General features: G+C 38.9%; 1 protein-coding gene across 1 annotated transcript in view; it reads right to left on the bottom strand.

Annotated features, from left to right (window-relative positions):
- Positions 1 to 2,294: 2,294 nt before the first annotated feature.
- LOC105924069 (zinc finger protein 518A) overlaps positions 2,295 to 11,638 on the bottom strand; it is a 38,265-nt gene continuing 28,921 nt past the window's right edge. The window contains exon 2 of the mRNA XM_036132431.1: positions 2,295 to 8,114. Within this exon, the coding sequence (XP_035988324.1) occupies positions 4,102 to 8,094 (3,993 nt within the window). The 5' untranslated portion in view covers positions 8,095 to 8,114 and the 3' untranslated portion in view covers positions 2,295 to 4,101. The remainder of the gene's footprint in view (positions 8,115 to 11,638) is intronic.

Genomic DNA, 11,638 nt, shown 5'->3' with positions numbered 1-11,638 from the left:
ATCAGAGCTCTGATTACCCCTTATGTTCCTAACAGAGCACTTTGCTCTCAGAGTGTAGGTCTGCTGGTGGTTCCTAGAGTCTCTAGAAGTAGAATGGGAGGCAGATTCCTTAGTTATCAGGCTCCTCTCCAGTAGAAACAACTCCTAGTTTTGGTCCATGAGGCAGACACCCTGTCTACTTCTAAGACTAAGCTAGAAACTTTCCTTTTTGACAAAGCTTCTAGTTAGAGTGGCTCATGTTACCCTGAGCTACCTCTATAGTTATAATAATAATAATTAAACTTTATTGATCTCACAATGGAGAAATTCACTTCTGCATCTTAACCCATCCCCCGTGGGGAGCAGTGGGCTGCCACTGTGCGGCGCCTGGGGAGCAATCAGGGGTTAAGGGTCTTGCTCAGGGACCCAGAGTGGCAGTCTGTGGGAGTTTAACTCAGAACATCTGGGATCCAAGCTCAATACTCTAACCACTAAGCCACCACTCCGTTCGCGTTCCTGTGAATCGCCAAAGGGCGATTCACACGAACGCTTTGGGCAGCGCTCCCCCACGACTCACAAAAAATCTGGTTAAGATCGGTCGATGCAGCGAGTAGATACAGCCGTTGAATAATGAAAATGCATTGGGCCACCGGACCGGACCAAAGCGTTCAGCGGGCCGGATTCTGCCCGCAGGCCATACGTTTGACACCCCGGGTTTTAACATTAGTATACCAATTTAATCAAAGGCATCTTACTAGCTGTTAATCCAGCTTTATGTCAAAAGTTGACAAAACCTTTTTAGTTCTTTAAAGTTAATGCAAGAAACAAAACCCTTAAACACATGAAATAACAATTAAGACAGCTTTTATGAACGTTTGACAGTTAAATTGGTGGATAAACACCCAAAAGAAATACTGTAACAGTAACACTTTATCAATTGGAAATATTGCTAAAGTATTACTTTACTTTAGCAAGTAAGGGGTAACATAGCGACTGTTAACAATAAAACATGACACTTCCTGTTGTCAGAGGGCGTTGCCTAAGCAATGTAATCATTTGACCATTGGATATTGTAGGAGACCCAGTGGTGATCAACTACTGAAAGTTTGGTGGCTCTGTGAGTTTTTGTGTATGATATATAAAAGTTTTGTGTTTCATGGCGAGTAGGTGAACTTTGACCCCTGCTAACCCCCCTTCACCATGCTCAAAAACTCACCGTTTTGATAACTTTTAATTGGCCATGCCTTATGATTAGACTGCCCGAGTTTCGCTCAAAATCTCTAGGACAAGTTCGATCATATACCAATGCTGTAAACCTAGAAAATTTGGTCAAATTACGACCTTCAAACTAAAATGGCCAACTTCCTGTGATACTTGCACTGTGACATTAATTGTAAATTCTGAGCATCTTGTTGAGCTCTACAACTGTAACAAATCTCATGTCTCTACGATGAAGTAAGTGAATAGCAAAGGTTCCTTTGAAAATTGCTAGGTGGCGCCGTTGAGGCATTTTTCTTTTGATTTTTGTGACGACCTTAAAATACAAAATTTTTAAACAGTCACCATGCATCTGCAAAGTTTGGTGAGTTTTTGAATATGATAAAGCCCCCAAAAAGGCCCCTCTTTAGGGTGGCAGATTAATAATAATTAACACTACAGATACAACAGGCCTTCGCAGCGCTTTGCTGCTCGGGCCTAATTAACACTACAGATACAATAGGCCTTCGCAGCGCTTCGCTGCTAGGGCCTAATAAACATGTACCTCCAAATCCTGAGTTAAGTAGAGAATCACAAATACAAAAAATAATATTTGAGGCATATATTTTAAAAAGAAAAAAAGACTGCATTAAAAGTGTAACCTCAGATATGTTGAACTCAATTTTTCTTGTACAGCAACTTCAGTCTGTCGAGAAAAATCCTTCTAACGTCAAACAGAGAGGGCTGAACTGTACATGTCATGTTTTGTAACAGCTTTCAGGTCCTCATACTAAGATCAGTCAACAAAAAACAAACACCATTAACAATATACCCTTATACTTTTTATTTTCTGAAAACAAGTTCTTTGGGCCCAAGAGCTGTTGGGAAGGTGCAGAAAAAAGGAATCTGTGGATGTCAAGAACAAGGTAATTTCATGCGTGAAGGTAATAAGGGGATTCCATCAATCTGCTCTTTTACCATTACTTCGATACAAGGATGGAAAAGAAATGAGTAGAAGCAATGTTATTCAATCACTGCTTTAAATAGGGACCAAAACAGTGTTCATAATCAAAGCCATCAACTACAAATGAAAAAGCATAACAAAAATCCAACTATTATTGATTTGAAAGGTGTTTTATTCTCAAATGTGATATTTTCTATGGCAGCCCTTCAGTTAAAAACGTCACAAGAACTTTAACATGACAATTTTAATACACCAAAATCAATATAACTATCTCTAATGCTATCTATATGGCAACTTAACAGTATCTTAATCAAAGAATTAATGAAGTTGTAAAAAAAAAAAAAACTTGGCCAAAGTACCAGATTCAGCACCTGAAATTGTTTTTGTAGGACAATCGTCTACATACATAACAGTAGCGTGGCTTGTTGCTCACAATTGTTTGCATACTGAAAGGGAACATTCATCTATATAAACCACCAATCATGTACAACAAACCCTTCAACTTAAAGAATCCAGAAGCTCTGAAGTAGTGGAGGCAGTTTAATAAAGGATTTGATATGCAACTAAAAATATATTTAAAGCATAAGGGATGCAATGACAGAGTGCAGATATACAGTATATTTAGGCAATAAAAAGCCAAATAAAGAGTCTTATCACAGACACAAAGTCAGTTTGTTTGCTGTATCCATTATTAAAGTAGGAACAGACAGAAATATATTTCCAGATATTATTGAAGGGCATTAGATTTGTTCATAATTTTGAAAATGTTAACAAAAAGGGGTCCTTTACACATTTCATACGCACTTTTCCTATAAGAAGCAACTTGCAATAATTCAAACATAGCATGAGCTTTTTAAAAAATTCTTTTAAAATGGGGTGAGCCAGCCAACCCTCTAAGAATTCCTTCCCCCCCCCCCCCAATCTAAATTCTACCTCACAGAACCACAGTGAGTACTTCAACAGTTGATTACTGGCATTTATTTTAGGTTTTGGGAAGCAAGCAGTAGCTGTAATTCTCACCATATCTGTTAAACCTACTTGGCTCACTGGAACACTACAGACTGAGCCTTTATTCAAACGCCTTTTAGCTGAAAAGCTAATTTATTTAGTTCCAGTCACCTCTGCAATACAACCTTGAACAGAGCAGCTCTTTCTGCGTAAAATAGCGACTGGATAAGTAAATGGTTATGTTGTGCTTTTTTTTTTTTTTTACTCATTCACTGAATTTTACATTTTCATTATTTGGCAGTACAAATGGAAGACATCTTTACAATATGATATAAAAGCCAATCACCAGAGCTGCCTAACTAAAAATAACAGGTTCTATGAGGTGAGTATTTGTAAAAAATAAAATAAAAAATAACCTTGTTTAAAATGGACTCTCAAATTTTCTGTTTTTGCACAAGCAGCAAAGCTACTGGTCTCAAGGTCCATTAGCTTTCAAAATAATGACAAGCATTAAAAGCTTATTCTTACAGAAGTATAATGTTGAACTCGACTTCATTAAATTCCATCGTCTGAATCAAAGACATTTTTGGATCTGTACATTAATTTGTTACTTATGTAAAGCCACTTCAACTTTTGTAAAAAAAAAAATTATAATTTTTACAGATAACTGTACATCTTACCCAAATGTGGGCTAATAACAAAAAAAAAGCAAGAATAAAAGATTACCTGAGTCATTAGGTCTAACTTTTAACACAATTAGTCAAATTGTTCCCTTTCAGTCAATGTTCCCATTGCAGCCTCTCATTACATACAGTATGGTGTTTTCATAGTGAAACATGCATGACACAAATCATGCTTACATTTGTCACAATATGCACAAAAATAAACTTTAACTCAATTATTATTTATTTACAGGGATAAAAATAGAGTATAGGGTCAAAAGGGAAACAAACAAATGTTTCATCTTTAAGGGTAGAAAAAACATTTTGCCATTTCAGAGTGATGTCAAACTTTCAGGAGAGTTTATGCCAGTCTCTTGTTGCCTCCATGAGATGCCTCTGGCCATGGCCAATCCAATCTTCTTGGTTGTTGAAAAGCCGACCACAAAACCAGCAGTCAAACACCACTGAGTTCTGACCACAAACAGATAAAGTTTTAACTACTTCATATTTTTTTCGGTTTTTCTTTCTTAGTTTTAATTTCAGGAGGAATCGTTCTCTGACAGAACTCAGAACAGGCCTGGGTGTTGAAAAATCTCCATTTGAAGGAGAGCAATTGTTCACAAGATCACTAAATTCAGAGAGTGCTTGAACTGTCTTTTGACTTAAAGCAACCTTTGTGATAGCACCTTTGTACCTGTTGACTGCCTTCATTATGTTCGTTACCTCAGGAATGTCAGCATCAGGATGATTAAGCACAACGACGGGCTGGTATCTACAGGGATATTTGATCTGTTGTGCAGTGCTGAATGGAGCAAGTCTGAGTGTCCTCTCCACTTCTTTGCCAACTGGTGTCCATAAAACAGTCTCTTTGTCAGTCAGCTCCTTATTCGAGAGCCTTCTAACCTTATGCAGGGCTGCTGGAAGATCATCAAATAAAGCTTTCCTGTGTCTTTTCCTTTGACGTATACGCCTTGGAGCAAGTAAAAGACTATTTGTTTCACATGCCTGTAGGTCTCCATTTATTTGCAACTGTGACACACTAGGTTCCTTTTGATGTTTTTGTTGATCATTTTGTACACAGAGTAATTTCTTCACTTCGCAGGAAGTTGGGTTGGTTTTATTTGTTGACACTAAGAAGCACTGCCCTTGAGGTCTAGTGGCCAAAATCAGAGGTTGGTTGCTTGATGTGGGAGCTACAGCAGAATTGAGGTGAGCTGTGGGAGAAATGAATTTAAATATGACTTTATTCCCAGAATATTCACTGGTCTGACTCCAAATGGTTTGGTTCTTTGCCTCTTGCTTATTTTCCAAAAGGCCTGACTTAGAGGGAGATATATATCGAAGCAAGTACGCTTGACGGCTAGTTTGTGGGGTGCTGGCTTTTTCTGCAAAGGTCCCTGCCAGAACTGGCTGCGAGATGACTGGGAGTTGAGGACCTGGCAATTTGAAACTACTTGTACTAGGGTTCTGGACAAATGGGACAGACCTCTGCACAAAGTAGCATGTTGGTTTTGCCTTTACCACTGTATTTGTTGGTGTACCATGCAGTGTTCTTGAAAGGAGTACTGGTCCCTTGAACCCTGGACTGTTGATAATGTAGTGATTTGAGGAGGTGCCACCACCTGAGTGAACAGCAGAAAGAACAGTTGTCCCATTTTCTGTGGCCTGTGGATTTCTTGCTGCTACACCTACAATCTTGGCCTTTGGAGTAACAGTTACACTGGTGATGTTACTTGAGTTACTTAACTCTTGTTTCATTTTAGATAACCTGATTTGTGAATTTGGAGTGCTGGTTATAAGTTTAAAATTTGGAGTGGCCTTGACTTGCACTGGCATGGGACATGCCTTCTCTGCTGCCTTCAGGATTAGAGATGGCCTCCCTGCACATGGTAACTGAAGAATATTTAGAGATTTTTCACCTTGTTTTAAAAAGGCATTGCTTGGATTTGAAAATCCTGTCCTTTCTTTATTAAGCTGTTGAGTTATGATGGCATTTGAATGTTCTTTGACAAAACTTTCCATGGAAAGTAAACTTGTTTTTGCTTCTGTCTGTTTTGAAGATATGGGGATGCCATCTTCCTCAATCTTGATGATATTTAAGTCTTGAATAACTGAATCTCCATTTTCCTCAGTCAGAAGATCACTGTTACCTATGCATTCATCAACCTCAATTTCCTCATCTGTAATTGGTGTAGTGTTTTCTGGAGAATCAGACTTTTCTTTGTGACCTGAATACTCGCGATTACAGGGCGGGTTTTGGGAGTTACAAGGTGAGGACCTAAAAATTTCCTTTGAATAGTTGTGAAAAGTAAACACCTCCTGGTTTGATGTTTTTGGTTCACACTTTCCTGCGCCCAAGGCATCTACTCTGCTGCTAAGAGAAACATTTTGTGATAACTGTGATGGAGATTTCGAATGTTTTACAACTTGCAGACCATTTTTACTTCTATTCTCAATACTTGTGCCATCATTGTTTTCCAGAGAAATCTGACAAGATGAGTCAATATACAAAGTGTTGGTAACAGACTTTCCTTTGCATTTTTTCCATAATCTGCCAAAACCATCAGACAGTGACAATTCATCTGTTGCGCCCTTGCACTCTACAGTTTCTCTGAAAACAGTTTTGGGAAACAATGTTTTGTGAGCAGCAATTAAAGGTGGCTGACAAGTAATTGTATCCTCACATGCTGTTTTAGCATAAGTCACCTTCGATCCATAGTTAGTTCCATCACATTTAAAACTCCCAGCATCTGAATTATTAGCGTTTGGTACATCTCCTTCCTCAGTGGACACTGACCTGAAGTGACTGTAGGTACTGTTATTTGCCACTGGGTAAGATCGGTTTTGTAGGAGATTTGTTTGTTCACTGTGTGGAATTGAATTAACAGTACAAACAGAGGTTTCCTCCTCCTCGATCTTCACTTTTACTGCCATGATATCATTACGATCCATTTGAATGCAAGATCCATTTTTTGGTGAAATAGCTAAACATTTTGATGTTGAGCCCTTGCATTCAGAGTATTGCTTTTTTTCAATGAAGTCTATCCTTTTGGCAACAACAGGATTTGATACAACAGAACCAACACCATCAATTAAAGAATGATTCTGAGAAGACACATCCTGCTTTGCTGTTGGTATTACTTTGAGAACCAAATGTTTTTTGCCATCAACTATCTTGAATCCCATCATTTTAGTTGTACAATTTGGGGGCAGAGAAATTTTGTTTTTTACCATCAACACAGTAAGACCATTGGTACTGGGATTACTTCCAGTATCAGAATTATTTGCATTTTCACATTCCTGTAACATGACTGGAGTTGAGTGTTCTTCATTATGAAAGCTCCAACTTTTGTTGTCCCTTTGTCCTACAGTCCCATCAATAAGGTGGTGGATCTCCTCCAAGGGTAGCTCTTGTTTGGTCACTCTGCCATTTTCATTTGATACAGTTCCAGGGGGAGAGATCAGTTTTGACATCCCTTGTGTTTCCTGTGACACACTGATCTTTTTATACAGTTTCATATTTGTAGAGGAATTAGCTGATGAACTACAGTCTTCAACAGCTTTTAGAGCATTCTTTCTCGCAGCCTCCTCTTTGTGAACAGTTGATGTGTGTTTTTTAAGGTGCTCACATTCTGCTGTACCAAATCCACAAATCTGACAGGTGAAAGTGAATGTACCAGAGTGAGCTTTGATATGACTCTGATGATCTTCTTCGTTTAAGCTAATATGTCTACATATTGTACACTTCCAATGACTCTCATTATGATGATGTATGTGCTGGACAAATGTTCCAGCATCAACTGTTGTGAACTCGCACCAGTCACATTTAAACTCTCCATTTATACTATGACACATCATGTAGTGTCTGGTAAGCAAAAGCAAGGAGTACTGAACATGGTCATTGCAGAGTTCACACGTAACCAGAGTATTCCTGTGTTCAATTCGATGGCGTTGAAGAGCTGGAAACTCATTTGTGACAAAATCACACAAGTCACAAGGGTATGTGGGAAGGGATCCTTTGTGAACTGCTCGGAAATGTTTAAGGAGATCATTGGGGCTAAATGTTAAGTTGTTTTTACACAATGAACATCCAAAACTAAGAATTTTTCCAGAGAAAACAGCCCTCTGTTGAATTCTAATATGACCTTTGAAATTTAGGTCATCCTTTTTAATCACACTCCCATTTTCCTTTGTGATAGGTCCATCTGTTTTGTTGAAGAATGGCCCATCATTTACTTCTCTGAAATGCTTGCAGACAAAATCTTTCACCTCATCTTTTTTATCTTCTCCAGCTGATGGGTTGTAATTTTTGTTTGGATCCCGAGGTATTGTGAAGTCTTCCATAGCTGCAAATCAGAGAATTCCTGTAAGAGAAGTAAAGATAAATGGATTTATCATACTGTATATTTACATAGCTTTACTATAGCTTTTTGACATATGATAAGAAATTCCTTTATTGTCCCACAATGGGGAAATTTGGGCGTGACAGTGGCAAAAACAGACAGGGTTACAAACTAAATCAGTAATGAAAAAACAAGCTAATCTAAAGTTAGTTCTAAGGCCACAGACAATTAACTTATCGGTAGAAAACAACCGATACAGGTTTTTTAAGGCCGATACCAATACCGTATCAGGCCGATTTTTAAGGCCGATAATCTGACATCAGGCAAACCAATACCTGATGCATAAGGCCGATTCTTGAAGCCAACGTTTTTTTCTTCTTTCATTTACAAGATAAAAATGACACAGTGATAACAAATGTTACACAAGTGTAAATTTAAACAAAAAAAGAAACATTAAAAAATGAGCCTAGCACAAGTTCTAGAGATTTTAGAGAAATTTTCCCCCAGAAGTTTAAATGACACCAGTGTTGTGCATAGGAAAAGAGGAAAATTATCTGCCGCTGAGACTGCACAGCTCTTTTGTTTAAAGGTGTCATGTTTTATGAGGAAAGAAGCTATAAATATTGAAGTTAGCCCAAGTTCTCTCGCTAATGCATCAATGACAATGGAGACTCAACAAAGTAGCCAGGTGAGCGAGAGCGCACTGTGTCACACCCACACGACCCTAATCACACTCTGAGAAACTATTTAGGCAACTGCATTAATTAGAGGAAATCTCATTTGACATGTCAAGCATGTATGAGAAAGAAAAAAAACTTCAAACTTGAGGAACGCTCCTTTAAAAAAGCCATTATATATAAACAATGGGTAGCAAACAATGTAGAACATTTAAACGTATAACAATAAAAAATAAAACACTTATGGGGGAGTGGTGGCCTTAATGGTTAGAGCATTGCGTTTGTGTCCTGGAGGTTTGGAGTTCAACTCCCACAGAATATTACTTTGGGTCCCTGAGCAAGACGCTTAACCCCAGATTGCTCCCCGGCGCTGCCCATTGCTCTCTAAGAGGACTGGTTAAATGCAAAAAACTGATTTCATTGGAATGTATGTTGAAATGACAACAATTAGTAAATTTTTGTGCACTTCATGTAGCAGCATGAACACACTGTAGTGCAGATTTACATCCTAAAAACATTTGTAAACAGCAACTTTACCAAAAGAATTTATAATGTGAACAATCTGAATCTTGGTGTTTTTACACCCGATCATCAATGCAAATAACCTTCCTGAGAACATCTTCTGTTTGATTTATATATTAAAACTATTATTTATCATTTTATTTTTTTCACGGCTCTAGTGGCTCGCTTTTTAACACAATAGGCTAACAGCAAAGGGGTGAAAGAGGGGGAGAGACGAAGCCTGGTCGACCGCGTCGAGGACTAAGGCTTCCGTACATGGGTCGCGCCACCAGCTGCGCCACCAGCGTGCTCAAACTATTATTTATGTCTACTTAAAAAAGTGACCATGTTTTACTATCCAATCCATTATGCTCTAACTGGCCTGAAAGAAACTGTCAGAGACACAGAAAGGAAGACGCATGTCTGCACATAGACACATAGAGCGCGCGCTCAGAGCTGCTGTGGCTACATCACTCTGTCACAACAGCAAACAGGCCTAAAATCGGAGGCAACCAGACTTTTACTCAGTCTTTTAATCAGCTCAAGTGCAGCTAATGACCACCACACAGACCAGCTGACATTAACAATGAGCTTCAATCAGAAAAGTTGCACCGAACAAACCTCCATTGCAACTTTTTAACGAAACACCGCTTCACAGCAAGACAGTGAGGAAGAGGAGTAAAAAGACAGTCCTGCTTCCTATGAACATTATTTTCTGTAAAGTTAGATGCTGTACATGTAATGATTGGTATTGTTTTTATGTGCATGCATTATTCTCCATGGCAATGCGCACTCGGAAGCAGCTGCCAGCTGAAAATCAGACATTGTTTTTTTAGACAGTGGGAGAGGAGTTTTATACCGACTTTAATCGGCTCGACCACCATTTAAAAAAACAATGTTGACACGCGAATTTAAGTAGCAGAGTGAAAGACAAATCTCCACCACCGGATTCTGCGTCATCCGAGAGGACCGAGGACAGTTTTGCGTCTGGGATTTCAACAGTTAAGTTTACGTTTGTGAACGTTGTTGCAACTTAATTTGTGCATCACACAGTGAGTCATCTATGTAAGGCTAACTTTAATCTATTAGTGTGTAGCTTTATTTTATGGCTATGTAGCTCGCTAAATCAAAAGCTATAGATTTACAATAACAGATTAAGCACAAAAATTTACTTTGAGTCAGCTGGTTAACAGTACACTTAATTTTTTACTGTTATGTTTATGTTCTCCCCACAGTAGCTTCTGACCCTTCTGCCAGTGCGAATCCATTAAAAAAAAAGGAAAATGACAAAAGAGACAAGATCGGTGACACAGGGCAGTCACAAACTATGTTGCTAAAGGTTTGTAGCATTTCTCTACAGTGGAGGATCCATGGTGGAGGTAAGTAAGCTGAAAATAAATTTATTGACCAGTTAACCCTTTATCCATCAGTATAGATAGTGGGTTTTAAGCAATGAACACAACCATTTTATTGTTGATATTTAGAGTTCTTCTAATGTCAATTAGAGAGATGTTAAGAGGGACTAATATTTGGGTTTTACCCCAATATCAATCCCCTAACATGTGTATCTGATGTCAAATACACTCATACCAGCGTGGTATGCAGTAGAGAAGGGAAATGTCAAGAGAGAATTGCAAGACGTCAAAGATGTGGCTGTGACTTCAGATAGGTGCATCACTGTGGCACCAGACCATTACGGTGTTTCCCATAGGTTAAGAATTTACTTGTGGTAGTGGCAGTGCGGAGTTTGTATGGTATGGCGTAGCATGGTGCCACCCTCTAATTCACAAATGTTCCTCATACTACAAATCTCATAAATCTCATATCATATCACATACCAGAGCTCATGTCTTGTGTCTGCCTAGGCTAGGCTCCCACATACTCGGCACAGCCCCTGCGGCATAGGCAGGCATTGGGGGGTTGTGGCCTCCCAGGTTTGGAAGCTGTTAAGTTTTGTTTTCGACCTCCGAGTGGAGTCCTATCTCCATTTCTCAAGCATACGATTCAACCAATCAAACCAATAAGAAAAGCAACATGCTGGGCAACTACTGGGAGGGGGGGGGCAGGTCACTACTTTGTAGCCTACTTGGAGACAACTATCAGGATTGTTAGGGTTAGGTGGCTGCTTTATTCTTGGAAAACACATTTTTGTTGCTAGATTATCCCCATTAAAGGACCAGAAACAGATCCCAAAGATTATAAAGTTAAAACTGAATAAAGTGCTCAAAAATATTATAAACTCTGGCAGATCAAGATTTAAAAAGATTTTCATTCTATAGGGTAGTTCACTGCTATTGTCTTCATCCGGGTTTTTCGCGTATGCGCGCCGGACTGGTAGGCAAAAGGCGAACACAATGGCAAACACAA

This window comes from Fundulus heteroclitus, unplaced genomic scaffold, assembly GCF_011125445.2.
Source record: "Fundulus heteroclitus isolate FHET01 unplaced genomic scaffold, MU-UCD_Fhet_4.1 scaffold_505, whole genome shotgun sequence".
Taxonomy (NCBI): domain Eukaryota; kingdom Metazoa; phylum Chordata; class Actinopteri; order Cyprinodontiformes; family Fundulidae; genus Fundulus; species Fundulus heteroclitus.
Note: the sequence above shows the minus strand (reverse complement) of the source record. Positions and strands in the feature narration are given on the sequence as shown.